General features: G+C 54.3%; 2 protein-coding genes across 3 annotated transcripts in view; one reads left to right on the top strand and one right to left on the bottom strand.

Annotated features, from left to right (window-relative positions):
• The window catches only part of SLC5A10 (solute carrier family 5 member 10), an 84,662-nt gene extending 76,677 nt beyond the window's left edge, over positions 1-7,985 (top strand). The window contains exons 12-15 of the mRNA XM_044980511.1: positions 2,207-2,375; positions 4,832-5,047; positions 7,121-7,226; positions 7,772-7,985. Of these exons, the coding sequence (XP_044836446.1) occupies positions 2,207-2,375; positions 4,832-5,047; positions 7,121-7,226; positions 7,772-7,965 (685 nt within the window). The 3' untranslated portion in view covers positions 7,966-7,985. The remainder of the gene's footprint in view (positions 1-2,206; positions 2,376-4,831; positions 5,048-7,120; positions 7,227-7,771) is intronic.
• A 739-nt stretch (positions 7,986-8,724) lies between these two features.
• The window catches only part of LOC123344713 (GRB2 related adaptor protein), a 37,588-nt gene continuing 21,450 nt past the window's right edge, over positions 8,725-24,862 (bottom strand). Inside the window, exons 4-5 of one of the 2 annotated variants that reach the window (XM_044981178.1) lie at positions 14,751-15,027; positions 8,725-12,420 (exon numbers count right to left, since the gene is read on the bottom strand). In XM_044981178.1, coding sequence (XP_044837113.1) covers positions 12,235-12,420; positions 14,751-15,027 — 463 coding nt within the window. In that variant the 3' untranslated portion in view covers positions 8,725-12,234. The remainder of the gene's footprint in view (positions 12,421-14,750; positions 15,028-24,862) is intronic. The other variant, XM_044981179.1, reaches the window with a different exon arrangement.

Raw genomic sequence — 24,862 nt, forward strand, 5'->3', positions numbered from 1 at the left:
GCCTTCTGCATAAGATCTTCCTGGAGCGCTGACAGCGATGCAAAGCCAGGGTACCACCGGGGGAACAAACCTCACCTATCCCTGCACATGAATAACCCTCCTCCCCAAGGCGTTCGTTTGCTTTAGGACACAAGGCCAGACGGCTGCAGCAGGTGTCTGGGCGCATCCCAGCAAGCCCTGCGGCCCCAATCCTGTGGTGAAGAAATGCTCATGCTTCCCTGACTGACTCGTTTCGTTGGGCTGCCCGGAGTCCGTCTAGAGGCGGAGGAGGGCTTGGTTTGGATCTCACGCCGTCTGAGAGGCCTGCTCTCCAAAGCATTTGACCCAGAAGGAAGGGCCTTGTGATTACTATAATTAAACGGAGGGCATTTTGGCTGGGATATAAATAAAAGCAATCCCAGCCCTGCACGCCTCAGCCCTCTCCCTCACACGCAGCGCCCTGCAGCTGGGGCCACAGAGTCAGGGTGCTTGGTAAGCCAGCCTGTTGTTGGGAGGCGTTTGGGTACCTTCAAGGCGACTGTCTGCTTCAGCATGGGCTTGCCAGCTGCTTTGGGAGCGGCAGGGATCTAGGGTGGCATGAATCACGAGCAGCAGCAGGTCTGCGCTGGGGACAAAATCGTCGGCCGTGAAGTATGCCTGTCATTAGCGCACTGAGCGGCTCCTGTCCCCGGTAATGTGCTCAGAGCCGTCGGGCGGTACACAGATTGCGGTCCAGGTTTCGTGCAGTGTTTAGACAGACTCTGATGCAGTCTGACATTGGATCCGCTCCAGGTTAGTGTTCAGTGCCCCTTGGAGCACACAACACTGTATGGATTGAGTGAGTTGTAGTGCCCTATTCCTGCAAAGGGATTGGGCTCAGGGCAGGGTTAGTTGTTAGGCCCAGGAACCTGGGCCTAGCACGCAGCCACCCCGGCAGGCTGGGGACATGTAGCAGCCGGGTAGCCAGGAAAGCAGGGGAGCCTCAGGAGTGGCCGGTGTCCAGCCCGCAGCTGCGATCGCCAAGGAGTTGTAGTTGCGAGTCTGCCAGGCGCAGTGGGGGAGCAGGGTGTCTCCCAGGAGCAGAGAGGCGCCGATGGAGCTGGGACTCAGAAATGAAACAACTGCAGCCCTAGGCATGCCCGACTTGAGCCAGCAGGCCGCTTCGCCTCCGGTGCCAACGCCCCCTATTATTTCAGTGAGAGGCAAGAATAAAATGAACTCTGAGGGTCTTTTCTCCATGTCTGGCTCTGTGGCTTAGGGGCATGGCTCCATGCTCTGCATTCCCCTGCAGGGGTCCCAGCCCTGAACCTCAGCGCCAGCAGGCACCTGGGAGTACCACGAAGGCCGCGCCGCTCCCAGCGAGACACTGGGAACCTTGGTGCCCGGGCCTGGCATTTCGAATGGTTTGCCTGGGCTGTGCCAGCCGCACCCAGCACAGAAGGGCTGCAGTACAATCCACTGATCCTTCCAGTAGCAACTGAGATACCTGGCACTGGAGAAAGTAGGGTGACCAGACAGCAAATGTGAAAAATCGGGACGTGGGTGGGGGGTAATAGGATCCTATATAAGAAAAAGACCCCAAAATCGGGACATCTGGTCACCCGAGGAGAAAGCCACAGTCCACTCCAGTGTCTGTAATCAGTAAAGGCCAGGCTGGCCCTATGCTTTGAATTTCAGTGTGTGTCTACCCCGGTGTGTGAGCGACTGATCTGGGGCCACGGATTCTTCCTAATGGAGGGGCACGAGGCCCCGCCCCCTCCATGGCCCCGCCCTTCCCTGAGGCCCCGCCCCTTGGGCTAGCCAGAAGCTGGAGTTGGGTTGGAGTAAGATCTGTGTGGGCAGCTGTGGGGGGCTGCAGACCCTCCACCTGCCCTGGTCGGGGGACTGGGAGGCGGGGACACAGCCCGGGGGCTGCTCTCAGACCCCCGACCCTGGCCAGGTGGAGGGTCCATGGCTCCCCACAGCTGCCCGAGCGCCCTGGGCCGTTCTTACTTGGGCTGGGTGGGCACCTGGACTGGTCCCTTCTGGCTTTAAACCCTATGATGTGGGCACCATAGACAACTCCTGCCTGTCCCTTGTGTATATTGCATGCACCGGGCAGGCGTCACACGTGCATTCCCTCAGGCGTGTGCTACATTACATGCCACCCGCTGGGGATAGCCCGTCCTCCTCTCTGCAGCTGACGGAACGTCTGTTTCTTCACACGCGGCGTTGCTGCCTCTTGCAGGATAGTCACGGTGGTTCTGGTCGCCATCAGCGTGGTCTGGATCCCCATCCTGCAGAGCTCCAACAGCGGCCAGCTGTACATCTACATCCAGTCTGTGACCAGCTGCCTCGCCCCGCCCATGACGGCTGTGTTCGGCCTGGCAGTTTTCTGGAGACGAGCCAACGAGCAGGTAAGCTCTCTGCCATTTCGTGGGTGTGGGGGGGTCTTTAACACCTACATGTTACAGCTGGAAGAGACCATTGCGATCATCTAATCTGACCCCCCCTGCATATCACGGGCCAGACAACCTCCCCTGCTGATTCCTGCATTGGCCCCACTGCTTCTGGTGGAGCTGCAGCTGGGCTTTGCAACCTTTTTTCATTTGCAGCCCTCTGAACCATTTTGAATAGAGGTGCAGCCCCCTTTGGAAATCTTCGATCCCCAACGGTCCTCGGACCACAGGTTGAAAGCCTCTGAGCTAGAGCGTCTCCTGTAGAGCACTGGCCCGTCTTAGCTGATGCGATTCCAGTTGCCATGGCTCACCACTGTTATTCCAGTGCGTGCTGGGGTCAGACCCTGTTCGAGGTCACACGGGCAAATCCATTTGCTGCATTTCTGCACCGGCTCCACATTGGGACTCCCCGTGCTGGCACATGGCCAGCAGGGGGCAGTACAATTCCTGGGAGGAGCCTTTTGCCCATACACAGCATTGCACAGCTGGCCCCTGAATTCTAAGAGAACTCTGAAGAATCAGGTGCTGGTAACTGCTGGAAGCAGAGGATTGGTTTGGATGGCCCAGGGGGTCTCAGCTGAGGTGGAAACGCCTCTATTGTTGGGTCTCTCCTTAGGGGCACCAAGACTTCCCTGGAATAAACAGAGGGGTGCAGATAGCCTTGGGACCTCAGCCTTCCTGCAGGGCGTTGGGCTAGTCACGTGCCCTACATTGATTTGTGGGTTGTAGCAAAGTCTCACCATGCTGTTGTCTTAGCTGAGTGCCCGTGAAATGTCCCATGACCCTCCCACCAAGTGGGACCTCCCAGTTTTACCTTAGTGGTAAAAGGGCCACTAGAAAGTGGAGGAGCACCTCGAGTATCATCAGGCCAAGGATCAGCCCCATGAGCCTTACGCTCCTGAGGACTTGAAGATCATTGGTTGCTTCTTCGGTAGGACAACGCCAAGGGTTTCAGGGGTCAGGCTCACCCATGAGGATGTGGCCAGTCCAGTTCTGGCTGGCCGGTTCTAGCCCCTGGCACCGTCAGGGATTTCTGAAGAGTCTTGTTTGAGGAACCGAGTCCCAGTCCCTCAAAGAAGAGCAGAAATCGCGCTTGCCTGCGTTTGAGACCAGAGCGAGCCGGTGGTTCCCCAAGGAACTGGTGGGTGGGTCATGTGTAGCTGACATGTGAGCACAGCCCAGGTGTTGACATGCAACGCTGCCCGACTGTAGCCTGGGAAGTTTTAAGCTCAGTGTCACAGAAAACAGTAACTGTCAGGCAACTGTGCTAGCAAACAGCAGACTGGGACACGAGGGACTTTCCACTTCATAAATACATGTTTGTTACATTCTCTTTAGTTAGCATCCTGGAAAGAAAGAACCCAGCCAATGGCAGAACCTGTGCAGCGCTGTCTTGTGGCTGGTCAGAGAATAACATTTGTATTACAGTACAGGAGAACCTCGGAGTTACGAACACCTCGGGAAGGGAGGTTGTTCATAATGCTGAACAAAACTTTCTTTCAAAAATTTACAACTGAACATTGACTTAATGCAGCTTTGAAACTTTACTCTGCAGACGGAAAATGCTGCTTTTAACCATCTCAATTTAAAGGTGAGGAAACAGAAACAGTTTCCTCACCTTGTCAAATCTTTGTTTTAAACTTTCCCTTCATTTTTTTAGTAGTTTACATTTAACACAGTACTGCACTGGATATGCTTCTTTTTTTTTTTTTGTCTTGGCTTCTGCCTGAGTATGTACTTCCAGTTCCAAATGAGGCGTGTGGTCGACTGGTCAGTTCGTAACTCTGGTGTTCGTAACTCTGAGGCTCTACTGTAACTCCTAACTACAATTCGGGTCCCGTGGTGCTAGGGGCTGTACGTGCACAGTAAGAGACATTGTCTTCATTTTACAGACGGGCACCTGCAAGAGAGGAGATATCTCTGCGCTGCGGCTGGAGGTATAATTTTGAGCTTGGGTAGACGAGCCTGGGCGAGCTTTGGTCAAGATAGTGCACTAAAAATAGCAGTGTAGCAACTGGAGTGGTAACCCAGGCTTGCACTCTGTCAGCTGACCCATGTGGCTACACTGCTAATTTTAATGCACTAGTTCGATCAAAGCTAACGTGTGTACAGGAACCTGAGCTGCACCTCCGGCTATGCAGAAAGCAACTTATCACACAGGAAGTCTATGACACAGCAGGGATTTGAACCTAGAACTCCTGAGTCCCACCCCAGGGCCTTAACCACAAGACCTGGGCTGGTCACCCAGGCTGCGGCCACATTAGGATGCGCTCACTGACAAAGGCGAGCCAGGAAAGGAGTTCAGCAGAGAGGTGCATTCTTCAGCCCTCACCCGCCCTATGGACATGATGGATTCCCGCCGGGCGAGACCTTCCAGGAGAGGCGCCGTCACCCTGAACATCTTTGTTTTGCAGGGAGCTTTCTGGGGCCTGATGTTGGGGCTGGCACTAGGCCTGGCCAGGATGGGGCTGGAGTTTGCGTATCCTTCGCCCCGCTGTGGCGTCCCGGACGAGCGCCCCTCCCTCGTGAAGGACGTTCACTACCTCCACTTTGCCATCCTCCTCTGTGCTCTGACTGCCGGCGCCGTGGTGGGGATCAGCTTGCTGAGCAGGCCTCCCGCCGAGTCGCAGGTGGGTAAAGTCGCCCTGGTCGGGTTGCATGGCCCCAGTGAAGATCAAGTGATCAGCTGTTCAGTTTGACTGCAAAGGGGGCGACGGGGGGCAGGGCTGACGTTTGAGCTGCCCCTTGTTTCCTTCCCTGCTGCCAAGAGGCCATGGTGGCCGCCCCTCCTCACAGCCCCCTGCACAGGCCAGGCCGGATGTTGTTGGAGTCTGGTGAGGGTACCAGGTGGCCACATCAGCCCCGAGGCAGGAGGTGTCTCCTATTTCCACTTGCCCCTGTAGTGAAAACACACAGCCCACACCCTCCCTCCGCGAAGCTCTGATGCCGAGGGGCACGTGGCTGGCAGCAAAAGTCCTAAGCCACAGCCCGTGGGCAAACGTACAGGTAAAGCAGCCCTGAGCTCAGCTTCCGCTATTGGACCGGGATTGCGGTTTGGTAGCCACGCAAAGGAGTGCAGTGGGGCTGTTACGTGTCGAGCACAGTCACTGCTGTGGCATTCAGATCCACCCACTACGTGCACCCACGCACGCGGATCCTTCCTTCGTGCAGGGAAGCCCTCATGTCCAGCAAGGGACGTGTCTCCTTGGGGCAGGCGTATGTGGCTAGCGAAAGGCAGCTCTCTCTCTTCTCCGGCTACTTCTCCGGATGGGAACAAGGGCAGTGATCGCAGAGCTAAGAGCCAGGGAGACCTATCCAAACCCTCCAGCAAGAGGCACAGAATAGCTGTCTCTGGGGAACCGCCGTCAATGTCCTCTCTGCTCCACCCATGCATGGCTGCTCAGGGCTGAGGTCTGGTCCCCATTTGCTGTGGCTGGGCTGTTTTTCTTTGTCAGCCGGAAGGCAGCCTGACAGCAGACCGACCCGCTGTGTTCCGCTTGTTCGCGTTGCCATATGCCTGGTTGATGTTATGTCACGTGAAAGCGGGGATGGGGCTTCGGAGCAGGGAAGGGTGATGAGCTCACACCCAGAACACGCTACGGGGGGGGGAGGGGCCCACACGCACGTGGAAATTCCCCCCCTCCCCCGGTCCAGTGGCATTTGGGCTCAGCCCATCGTAGAGAGAGGCTCCGGCCATGGAGATGGGCTCTGGGTCTGGACTTCCCCGTGGTCCTAGTCTGGGGCCAGGGAGCTGGTGGTGGGTGTCAGAGCATGGGGAGCCAGGCAGCATGCAGGAGTTTGGGGTGCAGGGGGCACAAGGACCTGCCCCAGCTGCGAGCACGGCCAGTAACCCTCCTGCTTGCTGGCCGCTGGCCGAGCTCACGCTGGCTGCGCTGACCCACGCAGGCCCTGGCCAGAGCCTCAGCTGGTGTCACCTCCGTGTAGTTCCACTGAAGGGGGTGGAATGACCCTGATTTACACCCAGCTGAGGATCCGGCCTGGAAAGTTCAGACCGGGGTTCGAATCTGGCAGGTGTTTAGGGGGAGTCTCTGCAGAGACGCTGGCCGGGTAGAGCAGCATGGGGAGGTCATTGGGTGACCTCCCACCTTGGGGGCTGGGCATGTCCCCGGGCACGGGATGTTCCTGTTGTCCTTCACCACAGGCTCTTTGCTGAGGAATAACTGGGCTCCTCCAGTCCCCACCCTGGGGTGATGTGAGACGGTGCTTCCCAGACACTGCTGCATTCGCTCCCCGGATCTGGACACCCCCCACAACAAGCTGATTCTTCGGGTTACCATGGCAGCACCCAGTGCGGGGCCCTGGCGCTGAGGGATCAAACCCCCATGGGAGGGGGCCGTGCCGGGAGGGCGAGTGCTGCCAGGCCAGGCCGAGGGATCGCAGGGTGGCCGCACCGCGGGAGGGCACTGTCTTTGTGCTCAGATAATACAGGCCACGTGACCTCAGGCATGGCCTCCTCCCACCCTGGGGGGAATTGAGGGTGGCTCCACTGAGGGGCAGGAGAATCAGGCCTCAGACTCCAGAGCCAGTTTGCCATAGCAGCTGGTGACGCTGGGAACCTCCGTTTTCAGATGCCCAACTTGAGACACTGGAAAGGGGCCCGGCAGAGGGTGGGTACTCGGCCCATCTCTTGCTGTGCCACTCTCCTGCTCTGGCCTCTCTAAGCTTCCCGCTCTGCGTTCCAGATAAAGAACCTCACCTGGTGGACCATTCCCCGGGGGCGCCTGCCTCCCGAGAGCTCCATGGCCAGCGCATCAGCAGGGACCCACTCACCCAGGAGAGGAAAGGAGGGTGCGTGTGATTTGATATTGCCCAGCCAGGGCTTGGGATGGACCCAACGCTAGGACTGAGAACCCAACGACGAAGGGGTGGTCTGCGCTTTGAGCTGGGGGTGTCATTCCCACCTCAAGGAGACGTACTGGATGTAGATCTGAGCGTGCTTGGGCACGTGGGTGTGTGAGTGGTGGGAGGGGCTATACTCTAGCATGCTAGTTCGCTCCTAGCTACGGCGGGGATGTCTCCTCGACCCGCGAATCCCAGCTGCAGACTTGCCTTTAGACCTGGAAATCTGCTGTGGCCTGGGGCGTGTTCTGAGCACAGAAGGGTCCTGAGTTCCAATCCCAGCTCCCAGGGTTGGGGAGGAGCCGGGGAGGGATCAGGGTGCTGGGGGTCTTTGTTCTGGGATCAGGCTCCTTGGCCCTGCCCCCCACGGACCCTCTTGCTCTGCACATCCTCAGGCACAGCTCTCTTTGGCCAACCCTGGCCCTTGTGAAGCGTGCAGGGCAGGTGGTCCCCATGACTCTGTCCCCCTCATAGTCTCTCTCCATCTGTGACAGATTCCCAGGAGGAGGCGCCAGGGATCTGCCCCTGCATGGATTTATTCTGCAGTCCCCAGGGGGCAAAGACTGAGGGACCCCCAGCAAAGGCTCTGAGGGACATCACAGAGGCCCCCTTCTGGGCTAGGATCTGCTGCATCAATGCTGTCATCCTGCTGTGTGTCAATGTCTTCTGCTATGCCTATTTCGCTTAACACTACTGCAGCCAGGTGGTGTGGGGGAGATGATCGGGAGCAGGGCCAGGGGGTGGGAGGAGGGGAGGAAGGTGTAGTGGGGAGGGATGGGGTGAGGGGAAGGTGGAAAGAGACCGTTGTGTGATTAATTCCCCCTTCCTCTCCCCCTCCATTCTGGGCATTGGAGGGTTTTGCATCAGCTTAACTTGTCCCAAAGTTTTTCGTGGCCAGAAGGTTGGAGTACCAGGGTTGGCACAACAGGTCCCTACGGCCTGTCTTTCCACCCCCCGAGCTGTGAGTTACAGCTCGCCATAGCTCTTTGGTGAAACGTGTCGGATGGTCTCCCCGGTTCCGCACGGCAGGGGCAGGCGGTGCTCGGGAGGGGCCCAGGAGGTGAATAGCTGGGGGTGTTTCAGCTTGGGGGTGTTTCAGCTTGGGGGAGAGGAGAGATTTGTGGAAGATCAAGAGCTGGAAAAGCAGAGGGGCTGCAGGTCAGGACTGAGGTGCATTGACAGAGCTGCCTGGGAGCAGCGTGCATACCCTGCGTGTGAGTTCTGTCCATCCCAGGGCCATCCCTGGGCTCCGAAACAGAACTTGGCTTTTCCAGTCTTGTACACTTTTGGTTTCTTCATTGAATAGCATCTAAGATCTGAGCCCCTGACTCTAAAGAAGCTTATGGTACAATGGGCAAAGACATTGCATGGGGCAGTAGCTTTGGACAAAGCTGGCCTGCAGCTCTCTTATGCACACAGTAGACTGTTATGTCAGCCCTGGCGAATCTGTGTAACCTGTATTTCTAGCTCCGGATGGCCCTCCTAAAATTGGAAATGGAAACCAGCCTCACGGCAGGTTCTGTGTATACCCACCTCCCTTGTGTTACTTCAGAATAACTTTTTATTTTCTTGGAATTAAAATACAGTTTGCAGCTAGAAATTACATCTGCCTGACCATCCCCTGGGGGCACCCCGTGGCGATGCCATCTGCTTGGTTGCTTGCAAACAATCACTGAATTATTGAACTGTGCGGCTCCAGCACTGAAATCTGGCGGGGGGGTTCCATCAGTCCTGCAAGCGCTGCCTTTCTGGAGGCTGTACTTCTGGGGAGTGAAGCAATATTAGCCAATGAGCTCTGGCCTAATGGGATGATGTCATTGCAGAAGTAGCTGGTGTGTGCGTGCATACCCGATTTCCCTGGATATGACACAGGCTAACAGAAGATGGTCATATCTGAAACATGGTGATATTGAACCATGGTACATTGGTGAGATTCGTTTCATTTGCCAGCCACGTCACCATTAACCTGGTCTCATTGTCTCTGTGGAGAGAGAGATCTGCTTTACTTTCTTTAATGACCTCAGGAAACAAGCTATATATATATATATGAAAAATCAAACTGATTGAATAGTAGTTTGGAAATAGAAGCTAGAAAGAGCTGATGACACCATGGCTGGCCTCTCCTTCCCCCGACGGTGTAGTCAGAACGTGACACCCTGATGCACCCCGGATATTAACGAGGAGCCCACTGAGTATTCTGGGTTCAGACTGATCTCGTGGAATTTAGTCTAGCCAGGCTTGGAGCCAATTGGAGGGGAGGGGGGAAGTAGATGATATTTCACACTGTAGCACGATGCGGTGTCTGGAGTCCTGTGGCTCAGAAGCTCGGTGCCGTCACGACGTCAGTGCAGCTGACAAGCCAAGGCAGCCCGCAGGTTTGGCTCAGATGCTTTCTGTGGCCCACGCTTGGTTGCTAAGGAGGCCTGCCTCAAGCCTTCTTCAGCCAAGGCTTAGTTCAGGAGCCTTTAACTTAAGTGCCCACGAATGAAGTGGCCTTTTAGTCCCAGGCTACCCTCTGGGTTTCAATCGATCAGCAAGTGAAAGACCAAGGCATTACTGCCAGTGTTCAGCCTGAGTTCGGACAAACATAAAATTGCCAACCTGACGAGGACCTTTGTCTGGTGCCCCCTGCTGCCAGCATTGACCACGGCCTGACGCCTCAGAAGATGATCCCCCATAATGCACCTGACTGATCCAACCTGTGCCCGTGGGGTGACATTTCGGTGGTGCTCTGAAACACTTGGACTTAGGATGACCCTTGGAAGCTCTGAGCCTAGCTACAAAACATTTTGCTTATACACAGAAGTGGCTAATCCTCTTTTGAAGCCAGTTAAACCAGCGGTTCTCAAACTTTTGTACTGGTGACCCCTTTCACACAGCAAGTCTCTGAGTGCGACCCCCCCATTATAAATTAAAAACACCTTTTAATATATTTAACACCATTATAAATGCTGGAGGCAAAGCAGGGTTTAGGGTGGAGGCTGACAGCTTGTGACCCCCCCATGTTATAACCTCGCAACCCCCTGAGGGATCACAGCCCCTAGTTTCAGAGCCCCTGAGTTAAACCATTTGCCTGAATGACATCCTGCAGCAGTGAGTTCCATAGATTCATCATATGTTTCTTAGGCGAGTATTTCCAGGTTGAGCCCTTATCTTTCTTCAGCTTAGTTTGCTGGCCACTGTTGTGTCCACTTTTCCCTGAGGCTCAGGTGAGTATAGAAGTAGCACGTGTTACAAATTCCTCTTATCGCTGAGGAGTCTACGGTGCTATATGCTTTGTTCAGGCCACGGCCTTCAGTTTAGACCATTAATAGCATCTCCCTGAGCTCCCAGCTTGTGGTGAGTTGGAAGAGAACAAAAAGGGCCTCTTCCCCCTCTGAGCCCCTTCTCTAACAGGTTTCACCAGTCTTTGCTTTTTAAATACCCCAGTTCTTCTCAGGGAGCCAGCCTCCCTTCCCACTTGGAGTTTGACTTGGCAGGATTCCCAAGGGTGACGCTGGCTTTTAAAGGTGGCCAAAACAGCCTCCCCGCCCGCCCAACACACAATCCAAGCCGTTTCTAATCACTGGGCCGAATCCACACCTGGCGTGAGGGCGTAACTCCACTGACTTCAGCTGCATCACACCTGCTCTGGCAAGGTGGGATCTGGCCCAGAACGTAGCCATCTCTTGATAATGGGACGACACCAGCACTGGGTGGGACAGAGAGATATTTGCATAAACAATGAATTAAATCTATCCACCCTGGGTGAGCGGTGGAACCCAGCTGGCAGCGCGTCAGAGTCAGCTCGTAACCAGGTGCAGTAAAAGACGCACGGCCTCTTTGATCGTTTTGTGAAGCCCTATTAAAGGTGCCAGGAATGTGCGGTCCCCTCCCATGGCCTCCTCGTTAATCACTGTGGATTGCACTCGTGCTGATGGCTCAGGATAACTCCAGTGCAGAGAGCGTCCAAGCAGGTCCTCGCGGCTCCAGGCTGAGAAAGACGGGAGAGATGCCCACGTTCAAAGATACGTCTCCTGAAATGGCAGCTGTGAGAGTAGAAGTAAAACTCCCCGCAGTTTCAGGACGCAGGGAGGGCAGGATGGAGGGAGAATGCCCAGGGACCCGCCAAGGGGGACGGGACAGCTGCCTGCAGGGCCCTGGTGCTCCAGAGTGGAGTGGAGGTGTGGACAAGGGGCAGGTTTGGGGCTGGTTGGGCATGGTGGCACCTACAGAGGTCAGTGTGCTCTGTATGAGAAACCCCACGGGAAAGCCCCTGGCCCTGGGCCTGCCTGCCTGAGATCTGGGAAGGGCAAGGGGCTGATTCTAGAAGGAGGAGGCCAGTCAAAGGAAATACTTGTTGGAAGGGTTATTCTTAATCCTCTTGGCTCGACAGCTGCCTGGGGTGGCCAGGTCACCTGGCTGCTCGCAAGCCCCGGAGCTGGGAAAAGCCAGGCTCCCCGCGCCTCGCCCTCAGAGAGCAGGCTCAGTGAGTGGGATTAGGATGGTTTATTGCGTGCTTGGCACTTAGCAGGAAGGTGTGAGACAAAGGTCCCTGCCCCAAAGGGCTTGCAGTGCAGCTAGACAGAGGACGACCAGGAAGGGATACACCACGTAAGCAAAGTGATGGCGCGATCAGGATTGCTAGGAGCCCCGTTAAGTTCACTCTGGTCGCGTCCTTTTTATGCGCTGGGCTGAGTAAATCGCCTCCTCTTCGCCGCACTGAAAACCCCATGTGCAAATGCCTAGCGCAGGCTGCTTCTGCAGCGCAGGGGGCTTCACCGGGGCACACAGCTCCCAGAGGTTCAGGTCTGTCCAGCGCAGCATCCCAAGTCTGGCTTTAAGCCTAGGAAAGGTCCTTGGTGCTCTGGTAACTTGTCCCCTAAAAGCTCTGTGGCATCAGGTGAAGGGGATTGCAGTTTATCTTGTAATGGGCAGCCAGGGAGCTCTGGCGTCCAGGCAGACCCTGGCTAGCAGGTCACATGTGAATGGGGTGGACGTAGTTCCGTGGAAACAGGCCGATTCGCCCACAGATCTTCCCTCTCCACCAGTTGGGGTCGGGGCAGTCCAGCACCTCGATGATGTCCCCTCGGTAGAAGGCCAGCTGGGACGGATCGTGGGAGGAGAAGTCAAACTGAGCCTGGACGAACTTCGGCTTCTTCACCTGCAGTGAAACCAAGCGAGAGAGGAGTCAGGAGGGAAAGACAGAGGAGGCATCAAAGCTGCACAGGCAAATGCTGCTCCCCCCCTCTGCCCTCAACTGCTGACACGGGACACTGGGAGCCTCCTGGCAAGGAATGGGCAAGGGTGGAGGTGGGCGTCTGGAAGCTTTTGCTAAAGGGACCATGCCCTGGCTGATGAGTACAAACACGGACGTGTCCATGACCCACCATCACCTCCTTCCCCCGACTGACAACGTGGGTCCTAGCCTCAGCTGGGGTAAATCCGCAGAACTCTTCAGAAGCCAAAGATTCGGGCTGATTTACTGAAAATCTGCAAAGTCTGCGCCCCGAGCCGAACGGTCCCCGATATCCGGCTGTTCCGATCTGCTCGCCCTGGCTCTGGATCCCTGCAACGTTAGCTGCCCACTTACAATCCATCGACTTTCATCGCATTTCCTTACCGGCCCGGGGCCTTGCTTTATCCGAACGGCCACCTAGAAACCCTCGCGGGGCATCTGCCCCTTCAGAGGCAAAAGCAAGTCGTGCCCCCGGAAGCAGAGCTACCTGTGCCCGATAAAAGTGGACCTAGGACCAGCGCTGTTCTGGTTGGTGGTGGACTGAGTATATTGCCGGTTCCCACCCCAGCCCTGAGTGGTGTGCTGGGCATTAGCCGTCAGCTAGCGGTGTTCAGATACACCGAATTCAGGCTTCCTCTCCCGTTTGCTTTGTTTTCTATTTCTCTGCCATCAGCACGTTTAAGGAGAGCTCTGCATGTCTCGGGCTGCACCGCGCTCCTGCGATTGGCTTCACAACACAAGCTGCGGGCCCAGAGCCAGGCTTTGCAGCTGGGTGGCAGGAGAGAGATTGGCAGAACACCCAGGGCTCTGCAAACCTGGCAGCATGCAAAGGTCTCACCTAGAGCTGGGGGAGGAGAGAGAGGCAGGAACCCCTCCCCCAGCAATGGGTTCAGCCTGAGTAACTAGAACATAGACACAAGAATGGCCACACTGGGTCAGACCAATGGTCCATCTAGCCCGGTGGTTGGTGGCAGATGCTTCAGAGGGAATGAACAGAACAGGGCGATTATTGAGTGATCCATCCCTTGTCGCCCATTCCCAGCTTCTGGCAGTCAGAGGCTTAGGGACACTCAGAGCTCGGGTTTGCACCGCTGATAGCCACAGCTGGACCTATCCTCCATGAACATACCTAATGCTTTTTTGAACCCAGTTACACATTTGGCCTTCACAGCACCCCGTGGCAACGGGTTCTACAGGTTGGCTGTGCGTTGTGTGAAGAAATACTTCCTTTTGTTTGTTTTCAACCTGCTGCCTATTCATTTCATCGAGTAAATCCTGGTTCTTGTGTTACGTGACGGGGTAAATAACACTCCCTCATTCACTTTCTCCATGATTTTATAGACCTCTATCATATCCCCGCTTAGTCGTCTCTTTTCTAAAATGAACGGTCCTAGTCTTTCTAATCTCTCCTCATTGGAAACTGTTCCGTACCCCTGATCACTTTTGCTGCCCTTCTCTGTACTTTTCCCAATTCCAATATATTATTTTTGAGATGGGGTGACCAGAACTGCACACAGCATTCAAGGTGGGGGCGTACCATGGATTTATACGGTGGCATTAGGATATTGTCTGTTTTATTTTCTACCCTTTTCCTAATGGTTCTTAACATTGTTCGCTTTTTTGACTGCCGCTGCACATTGAGCAGATGTTTTCAGAGAACTAGCCACAGTGACTTTCTTGAGTGGTAACAGCTAACTTAGATCCCATCCTTTTGTATGGCTAGTTGGGATTCTGTTCTCCAATGTGCATTACTTTTGCGTTTATCAATATTGAATTTCATCTGCCATTTTGTTGCCCACTCACCCAGTTTTGTGAGATCCCTTTGTAACTCTTCACGGTCAGCTTTGGACTTAACTATCTTGAGTAATTTTGTATTGTGTGTAAACTTTGCCACCTCACTGTTTACCCCCTTTTCCAGATCATTTATGAATACCTTGACCAGCACTGGTCCCAGAATAGATCCTTGGGTGAAGCCCACTGTTTACTGTGAAAACTGACCATGTATTCCTACCTTTGGTTTCCTGTCTTTTAACCAGTTACTGATCCATGAGAGGACCTTCCCTTTTATCCCATGACTCCTTACTCTGCACAAGAGCCTTTGGTGTGGGACCTTGTCAAAGGTTTTCTGACAGTCCAAGTGCACTGTATCCCCTGGATTGCCCTTGTCCACATGTTGGTTGACACCCTCAAAGAATTCTAACAGCCTGTGCCGGGTATACCACGCGTATTGTGAAGTGGCTGCACTGGGGCCTTGCCTTGTGATTTTGCTGGTGAGCAGTGGGCATGCTGGGCTGGGCACTGCCCTCTCCTTCTTTCGCAACCCTCCTGGCGTGACCTGTGTGGGCAGCCGAACAGCCCTGTACCTCATGGTTCTGGTCGTCGTCTCTCAGGAAGATCTGTTGCTTTTTGGCGATGGTCGTGGTTCTGTAGAAATCCACCAGTTCGTTCAAGGAGTTGAACTTTTCTTCCCAGAGGAAATATTTGCCATTCCTTTCTCGGAGTACCTTGAAATGCTGGACGTGCTCCCCATAGCTGTGGACACATTCAGAGAAAGAGGGTGGTTATTCTGAAAGGTGGGCTTTAAAGCAGGGGTGTCACAACTCCCCTCCTCTCCCACCAGAGCCAGCCTGTAGGGATATTTATCCAGCCCCTCTGGCAGGACCTGATTCTGCAGCATCTGAGCTTTTGTTTCCGGCCTGTCTGTTGCAAAAGCCAACACCCTGGTTTATAACAATCGGACCTGTGGTTCCAGAACACGGCTCTGCAAGCTAGTCCCTAAGGCCGCAATCCCCCGCGCGGACCCCTGCTCAATTTTACACGCACGATGGGACCACTCGCGCACACACAACGCTCGGCGTGTGCCCAAGTGTCTGCAGAACGGGGGCCCAAGCGTGCAAGCCGAACCTGATGGGGAGGACCTGCGGGTTCCAAAACCCGGGCTTCAGATCACCCGCTTGGCGTCCTGCCTGCATTTGAATCTTCCCATCACTTGCACAATGCTAATAACTAATAACCTGCCCTTCACCAGCCCCTTTCATCTGAGGCGCGCCGGGCGCTTTGCACCTGTTAATTAATGAATTAAGCCTTGCAACACCCCTAGGAGTAGAGGAGTGTTTGTCTAGCTATTTAATGGGTAAGGAAACTGAGGCAGGGTGAACATAAGTGGCTTGCCCACAGCCTCTCAGTGAGTCAGTAGCAGAGAAGGCAACACAGCCCAGATGTGGTGTCCATTCCTTCCATTGCAGTCCCCTCTGTTTGCAAGGGGAGATATTGGTTCATGCTAACAGAGGACTGGTCAGTATCGACTTCACCGAGGTGCAGACAGGCCCATATCCGTTGTGAACTACAGGACAACAGGGTTGTTTCCCATGCGCCCTAGTAGTGGTAAAGCAGAGTACGGCCAAAGATAACACATCTGGGTAGGTGTGTTACAAACACACTGATGGGGTTGCTGATAGATCAGAGGGTTGCATCAGCACTTTTATCCCACCCAGCTCGTAATTATTCCTGATGCTTAATTCCTATGGATTGACGTTGCAGGCCAGCGACGGTTGTGCGAGGTGCTGGGCATGACGATCTCAGCAAATATTCACTTCCCACCGTCAGCTAGATCTGCCCAGTGAGATTAAACATGTCTGCGGATAGAAGCAGGGGTGTATTCGCAAGTGGCAACACATGGCTTGATTTGCCTGAACTGGGACAAACTTGTTTTTGTTTCGACACGAGCCCAGTGTCTGCTCAGGGCTGTATGTCCTGACGCAGCTAAGGGGGAATGAAAAACGTGGGATTTATTGTGCTGTGAAGGGACATTTGCATTAATGCTACCGATGGGCTGATAGATGTTGTTAGCAATATGTGATCAGAACTGGGCTCTACCTGTCTGTCTACTCTCTGCCCTCCATTAAGGCAGAGTTAACACTGATCGTCAATGTCTCAGAAGGCCAAGTGGGCTTTGCTGAAACCTCTAAACACCCGGGAATAAAGAGTTAAGGTCCATACCTAGTGTAAACCGCATAAGTCAATGTAAACCAGGGTAACTGAGATCAGAACCTGGGCTCCGGGTCGCTCAGGTGTGTAGGAGAAAAAAACCACAAAGGGTTTTATAAATCCAAGCTAACACCTCGCACTGCCCGGGGAAATGAACGGTGCCGTCGATGGAGTGCAGGTGTAATGTGCTCCCTGGGTGGTAGGGTGACCATATTCCCAAAGGGAAAACGGGGCACCCCCCAGGCACTCGCCTGTGTGCCCCCTCCCCCCCGGCAAGGCTGTTGCTGGGTGCTGAAACCTGTCTCTCCCCCACCCCCAGCCCTGCCTCCCCCGCTGCGTAGGGCTGGCATGGCCCTTCCCCCCCCCGCACATTCCTCCGCGTCACACCCCCCTTTTGTCAAAAATGGGTATTTGTCCCTTTTGCTCTTGCCAACTGATCAACTTGGCAAGAGAAAACGGGGCAAATGCCCTCTTCTGCCAAAAAAAATAAAAAATAAAAAAAAAGTTGGGATGGCCGGGACAGGGCTTAAAAAAGGGACTGTCCTGGCCACAATGGGACGTGTGGTCACCCTATCCCTGAGAGGTGCTCTGCTAGCACCTGCCAGCCAGGCCAGCCAGCCGCAGTCTTTGCTCACCCTTGTGCAGCGGGCCAGCACAGTGCCTACACAGCGTGGCCTATCTTGCTGACTAATATGGTCTCATTGTGTCCTGGGGCTCCCACCCCAGTCTGTGTCCATCTGGTGTCTCAGACTTGGGCTGGAGGCTCTTGGGGCAGGGATGGCCATTTTGTACTCTTTGTACAGCACCTAGCACAATGGGGGTCTGGCCCACGACTAGCGTTCCTAGGAGCGACACCTCTGTAAATAATCATAAAGCATCAGAGCAGCCAGTTGCACTTAAGAACTGGAGGGGAAGAAAGGAACGCACCTTCCCAGAAACCATATGCAGCCTCGACAGCTGAAAGTCAGAAAAGAACAGCCCTGTTACGCCGCAAGGTCTGTGCTGCGGATCAGAACCCTGCCCTGGTGGCTAAAGCCCATAAAACAGAATAGCCACCTGGATGCCATGGGCAACACAATGTCTTTTTATGAAATGAGTCACTGACTTGCTGTCCCGGGAGGCTGACGTCCCCAGGCGGCTGGGATCACATCTCCCTTTTACAGCTCCGCTGAACGGGGAAGCTTTCGGCACAGGGGCGTGGAGCTGAGCGTGTCTGGCCCTGCTTCCCTCTCCTGTAATGACGTCAGGGCCCAGAGACACAGTCAGAGCGTGGCCTGGATTAAATACAGGGGCAGTACAGGCCCTTTGTGACTGTAAAAATCTCCCCCTGGATTCTCAGTTACTCCATGGGGCAGGACCAGAGGGCAGGGGGTTAAGCCACCTTTACACTGCTGGTATTGTGGGGTAGGTTAGATTGGCTTTGGGGTGGCTCTAACTTGTGCTCGGCTTCCCATGGACCCTAGGAAGCAGAAAATAGCCATAGTGCAATGTGCTCCCGCAGCCCTGAAAATCCAGCTCCAAATCCTTTATCCCTTGATTGCTAACTCTGCAGTGGGACAAAGCAAAGCCCCGGCTCAGAACACCCGAACCTCTGGGAGATCTGGATCCGGAGCCAAATGCATCTCTAATCTTAAGGCTGGCTGTCAAATCCCTCCCTCTTGTTTGGCAAGGGTTACTCCTGGCTTTGGTTCAGGGGGATAGAAAATCTCCCCCAGACTTTGTCAGCACTGTCCCCAGGGGCCAGGGCAGGCTGAGCCCTGGAATAACAGGGCTGGTGACTGAGCTGAACCAGGGAGCGGCTCTTTGTGGCCGGGAGACTTGGCGGGTCTGGGCACGCTGTGGAAAACGCTGGAGACCAGTTGTAAGGCAGGGGCAGCAAAGAGTTAACAGCTGCCTGAGCCTGGACTTGCTGCAGGTGTTCACCACAACAGGGGTGTGGCCTGGGCCGCAGGTCAGTATAAATAGGAAGCAGGGCAGGCCAGGCCAGCCTGGCTCATCGGAGGGGGGTGGAGTTTGCTGAGGAAGGGCTAGTGTGAAATGTTGTGCTGTTGAGGTTACAATACAGTGTGAGTGAAGGAAATGTTAAAACACAGAGGCCCATATAGCAAAATCCTTCCTTAGGGAGAGCGAGAGACATGTCCAAGCTGCTTTAAGTTCACACAGGACAAAGGCATTGTTACAAAGCGGTGTTCTAGGCAGACACAATGACGCCATATATCAGGTGCACACACACAGTGCTGGGTGTAGAGCCGTGGTTCTCAAGCAGGGGTCTGGGACCCCTGGGGGGCTGCGAGCGGGTTTTGGGGGGCCACCAAGCAGGGCCAGTGTTAGACTCGCTGGGGCCCAGGACAGAAAGCCCCACCGCCTGGGGCCGAAGCCTGAGCAATGTAGGCTCGCGGGACCCAGGCAATTGCCTGCTTGCTGCCCCCGAATGCCGGCCCTCGCTTTTATAGGCAGAAAACCAGTTGTGGCACAAGGGGTCCATGGAGCTTTTATAGCTTGTTGGGGGGCCTCCGAAAGAAACAGGTAGAGCACAGATCGTTCAGTTGCAAAATACAGGCTGCTACTGCCTGAGCTGAAGGAGCTCTCCTCCGTAGTGGCATTATTAGGTCATTTATCCTTTGTGGGTGTGGCCACTAGAGGGCGATATCACTCTCACACACACACAAAGCCAGCCACTTAGTGACTGAATCTCTCTCCCCATGTGTGAGTCATAGGGAGTGAGCGACAAACCAGCTGCGCAGGGCTAGCTGAGGAGAGCATTCGCCCCTGGGTGCCTTCCTGTAGTGGCGGATGGCTGCTGACAGAGAGCTGACCCCTAAGGGAGTTTGGGTAAGTCAGGAGACAAATTAAAACACCACGAGGAGCCGTGTGAGTCTATCTGCTAGAGCCAGAAATGGAAACAGCAAGAGGTTAGCGTTTGGGTTAGTGAAATGGAGACGCCCCGAATGCAAGGTGGAGATTAAAGGAGAAAGCCAGGCTTGGGCATTCACTAGCCACCAACGCTATTTGCTGTGACTCAGACCCAGCCAGAGATTCCTGCCATCCCACAAGCAGGGGCGGCTCCAGCCATTTCGCCACCCCAAGCCTGCGGGAGGTCCACCGGAGCCGCCTGCCGCCCTCCCGGCGACCGGCAGAGCGTCCCCCCCGCAGCATGCCGCCCTAAGCACGCGCTTGGCGTGCTGGGGCCTGGAGCCGCCCCTGCCCACACGGCTGAAAAGAGACAGCAAGAAGCCAGGATCGACTACTCCAGTCAGCTGGGTAGCTCCTGCCTCCTGAGGGTTGGTCTGTTCAGGCCCTCTGGGCACATCCCTTTGGGTGCACTATGGGAGGGTTCCACACCAGCCCCCGGGGTTGAATTGGATGGGCCATGAGGAGTATCAGGAAGATTTATGGATGGGGATGCTGGGCTTGGTCCTGGCAGGGACTCACTGAATTCCAGCTGGGACATGGGAACAGAACCGGGGGTTTCTCTCCAAGTGCTTTGCGAACAGCAAACTGAGCTTCGTGGACTGTTGTGTATAAAAGTCAGCTGGGTGCATTTAAGTCTCCTCTGCATGACGGGTGTCCCTGCTGCTGACGCACCCGGCGCCGCTCGGCCTCCTGCCAATACACCCACCTTCCCGCCCAGCAATGCCAGAAGGGCTGGTGGGGAGTTGAGAGGGGCAGCAGAGGAGCCTGCGGAGAAAGGTGTTCACTGTCCCATTACAACAACCCAGAGTGTAGCACATGGCGGAAAGGCTCCTGTTTCTACCCCAGTTTCCCCCAGCCCAGCCCCAGAATGAAGGCGCTGCCATGTGTCAGGTCCTTTCCAAAGCGAGCGGGAAAGGCAGCCTCCCAACAGAGCCTGCGAGCTACCAGCCTGCGCTGAGCACTCGGGCCTGGGAGCAGAGCTTCGGAAGAGGCATCGATCCTGCCCAGTCCTGCTGTGGGGCATTCTCTGAATATGTTGAACAGCACTGGCCCCAGTACAGATCCGTGGGGAATGCCGCTAGTGAATAGTAACTACCGGTATTTATTCCTACCCTTTGTCTCCTATCTTTTAACCAGTTACTGATCCATGATAGGACTTTCCCTCTTATCCCGTGACCGTTTACTTTGCTTAAGAGCCTTTGGTGTGGGACCTTGTCAAAGGCTTTCTGCCAGTCTAAGTACACTATATCCCCTGGATTGCCTTTGTCCACATGGTTGACACCCTCAAAGAATTCTAATAGATTGGTGAGTGCTCCTTTAGCATCATGCCGCATCTGCTGCCTGTTCTCCACCTACACTCTGTCACTTCTATGGTCTGTGCTCTTGAGATTAGGGGATGGACACGCAGAGGGTGTGAGACGTCTGTTCGGTATGGAGGGCTATGCCTAGTGCTTCTCCCAAATCCCCGTGTACCACCTGGAGTGCAACAACCGTGTCTGCTGCATAAAGGGCTGCAGCATGAAGGATGGGCTTTTCCAAGGCACTCTGTGTTGGCTGAACCCCTGCCCTTGCTGAAGTCAATGGGAGTTTTACCCTTGGCTTCCATGGGTTCAGGGTTGGGCTAATGCTGACAGCTGTCTAAAATCCCAGGGACCGTGCCAACCGGGCTGGAGTTTGCTGATGCAATCAGAGTTGTCCTGGGCAGATCTCTCTGTGATGCTGAGAGGTGGTGTAGACGGTGCAGTCATCTTCCTGCCCGGCAGTGGAAAACATATGTGGACTGATCAGATAACTGTCTCCACGGGCCAGCTGTGAGGTCTGCGCTCCTTTACTAGCTACCAGGCACCATTTCCCTTCTTGAGCAGCACAATTTTTTTAAAAAATGGGGGTAGATGGAACAGGAGAGAACAAAACACCAATGTAGTTCCTAGCAGCGCCTCCGCCAGACACGCCCAGCGGAGCTGCGCATAAATACCCCTAAAGAAATGACAGCAAAATACCACATCCCACGGCAGGCTGGGACGATGGCATGATGCGAAGCATTTGGGAAGCATTGCAAGTATAAATTCCAGCAGCTGCACACAGCTGCCTTGTGGAACAGGGCATTCTTGATATCCTGGCGTGGTCTGCCAGTGTCATTCAGGGGGTATGCAGCTCTCTATAGGGAAATAAAAAGACAGTATCCCTGCCCCAAGCAGCGAATCATCTAAATCAGACACAGCACAGCCAGGGCAGAGACTAAACAAAGGAGGGTGTGTGTGTGTGGATCTGGGAAAGGGTGGGGAGATCATGTAATGAGCATATTGTATTGTAATACCTGCAACCCAGGTCAGTTCCTGTTATGTTTTCAGCTCCTATAGTAATATAATTAATTGTTAGGTGCTGACAATGTGCGTGACACAAACCAGACAGCCCCAGCCCCCAAGATCTTGCAGTTTATGTCCACGAGTCTCCAGGGGGACAGGATGCCCTGGGGAAGCCAGGACTAGGGTTTGTTTATTATTAATATCATTGCTGTGAGGGATGTGAGTGAATGGTGGGCAGGCTGGAATGGAGAACGTGTTCCCGGCGGTGTGGATCAGAGAGGAGCCAGGTGCAGAGGAAGTTGTGGGAGAGCTGGAGGAAATGGGGAATTGATGTTGGTGAATAAAGGAAATGTGTGTGTGGGAGTGATGTGATAAGAGATTGTGTTGGGAGATGTAGAGTGAAGCCTCACCTGATTTAAATTGGGTAGCTCCATTGAAGTCCACCTCCATTGAGCTACACCAGCTGAGGAGCTGGCTCATAAGATGCAGGGGGAGAGAACACGGCGGTGAGGACTGAATCTTGAGGTTCCTCATGAGTGCAGGGATTTGCCTGCATGACTCAGATTGCAAGGTAGAGACCAACTTTTGAACTTGCCTATGCCCACACTAGCACAGTTAGAAACCTCAAACGTGTCTTTTTCTGTAGCTCTCTCAAGATCTAAACATCAGGCCAGTTTTGAAGTAAATCAATTTGAAAGTTTTAAAGTGATAAAAATGTAAAGTTTAAATTTGATATGTTTACATCCCAGGTGCTTCAACTCAAGAACATTGGCACCCACAAAATTAATGAAGACAGAAATCTTAAACTTGTCTGGGTTTTCACTGATAAAACAACCCCTCAGTCATTTTTTTCACACTACATTAAAAAATATAACAGAAAAAACCCTGATTTATTTGCTATCGTGAATTTTCCCTTTTTGTTTTCTTATTAATTTTTTTGGTGGGTGTCTGCTCTGAGTTGATTACTGGAAAGTTAAACAGGGAGGGGGAGTTGTATAATGCAGTATTACAGCTAATCGCTTTGTGTGTGTTAATTAAGAAATAATTGCAAAGGAGAACAGTGATTAAAAAGCAAACCAAACTGTTGCAACATAACTAAAGCTGCTCGGCCTTTACCTCATGGCCGAGTACTAACTGTGTGAACAATGAAGGGCTCCCAGCACCTGCTGGGCTTGGAGAGACCCTGGCTGGCACGCTGCTCCATACCAGGCTGCCATGGCATATACAGATCCCTTCCCGCAGTCACTCGCTTTGCACTAGGCTCTGGGGCAAGGACAGCAAACCAGCTCCCGCAGTGGGAGTCTTTAGGGAGGAGGAGCAGAGAGGTGACAGATGTGGGGGTGGGTCTGATCCTTTCCCACCCCCACCCCCACGGTCCTACTGACACCTTCTGTCCCAGCACTTGCTGGGTGGCTGGTCCCCACTGCCGGGAGGCTGGAACATCTAGTGACCTCTTGAACAGCTGGTGTTCTCTGGAATATTGGTTTGACTTCTCCTTGCCTTCCCTCCTGACCATCTTCTCTGGGTAGGGAAGCTGGTGAGGGTCACCAAACCTTGAGTACCTCCTCTTGCTTCTCAGTGATGCTCCCAAAATAGTAACATTGCAGAATTCCAATCACTCGGAAGGGGGATCCAGGCAACAAGTCAGCAGCGGGCGGCGAGGGATTCCCCGTCGGAGAGGGGCAGGTATTGCAGCACCGGGTGCTATTGGTGCACAGAATGCAGGACGTAGCACTGCAAGTCACCCCATGGATTTCCAGGGAAGCTAGTCAACCTGTGGGAGGGTGGCCCAACCTGGCCCCATGGATTTCCAGGCCTGGTTCTCGTCTCATGTCAATTTTACGCTGGTGCCCCTCCATTGACTTGGACGGAGTTATTCCTGATTTACCCCAGAGGGAGAGGAGAGTCAGGTTCAGTGACTGCAGACTAACTGGGGTCCCAGCCATTGCATTTGGTTCACCGTGGCTGTTTGCAGCCTGGCAGAGTATCAGAGAAGGTCAGCCTGGATTCCGAGAGAGGAGCTCTCTCTGCCCATGGCGGATGACGGACAACCCCGACAGACGTTTCATGGACATTTGATGCCTCTGCCTTCATGGCGTTTGAGTCTGGGTGGGTGCAGGGAGGGGCACGGTGAGTTGGTGGCACGCGTGGGAACACAGCCCATGTTCTCAGGTATAAGGGTTGTATATATAGTAAGACAGGTGCCAAATGCAGACCTTTGCTCAGATCATTTGTTAATTGGAGTCCCTGGGCAATTAGCCTGCTGGCTGGGTCTCCCTCCTTTCTGGGTAGATGGTCAATGGTGAGTTCTGTGCTCCTTGCTTTTGAGACGCGCATCTCTGTTGGCCTAACGCATTCGTAAGGCGCTGAGATAAATGGTGCCGGGAGCTCGTGATGAATGCGCAATCGTCACTGTAATAACACAGTAGCAGTGCTGATGTAGGCCGTGGCTTTGGGTGATGCACGCAGAGCCGATCTCAGTGTTTTCTTAGCTACCTGGCTGGCTTTCCACCGCCGGCCGAGCGAGAAGGCCGCCTCTGTCACCTCTATGTCAGCAGCGCTCCCCCTAGATTCCAGCGGGGGTCGTGCATACATGTTCTGAAAAACCCTCGGGCCCAGGAGTAAATTAGAAACGCCCCCAGGCCTGAGTGGTGAAGACTGACGCTGGTTTAGCTGGGGGATGATCTGGGGAACTGTTGGAATCGCTGCCTTTCCAGGGCGTTCTTCAAGGGGCCACGTTGTTAAGAGAGAGAGAGAATCCCTGAGTCTTTTCTTCCTGGTCCTAATTTCCCCAAACGCCTTTTTAGCAATTCCTAAAATTAAACCGTAAGCCCCGATCCTACAACTGGATTAGGATGCACAGATCCCTGCCCCCAGAGCAGGTTCAAATTGCCAGCCCAGGGCCACATTAGGCATGGCAGTTCCTTGGAAAGTCAGTTGCATCCCAGGGACAGAGGCTAGTTTGAATGAAGGCAGCTAGAACCCAGACTGAGAGACTCTTCAGAGGAGCAGACGTGTGCTGAGTGTGCATAGGGGAAGCTGGGTTGATTCGTGCAGGGACGGCTGCTGTGTTTGCTACACAAGAGTGGAATGCATTGAACTAATTAGTGAATTCTCTCCCACGGAGCAGCTTGCAGCGTGTGCCCTGCGTGTTACAGCAG

This window comes from Mauremys mutica, chromosome 11, assembly GCF_020497125.1.
Source record: "Mauremys mutica isolate MM-2020 ecotype Southern chromosome 11, ASM2049712v1, whole genome shotgun sequence".
Lineage (NCBI taxonomy): Eukaryota > Metazoa > Chordata > Testudines > Geoemydidae > Mauremys > Mauremys mutica.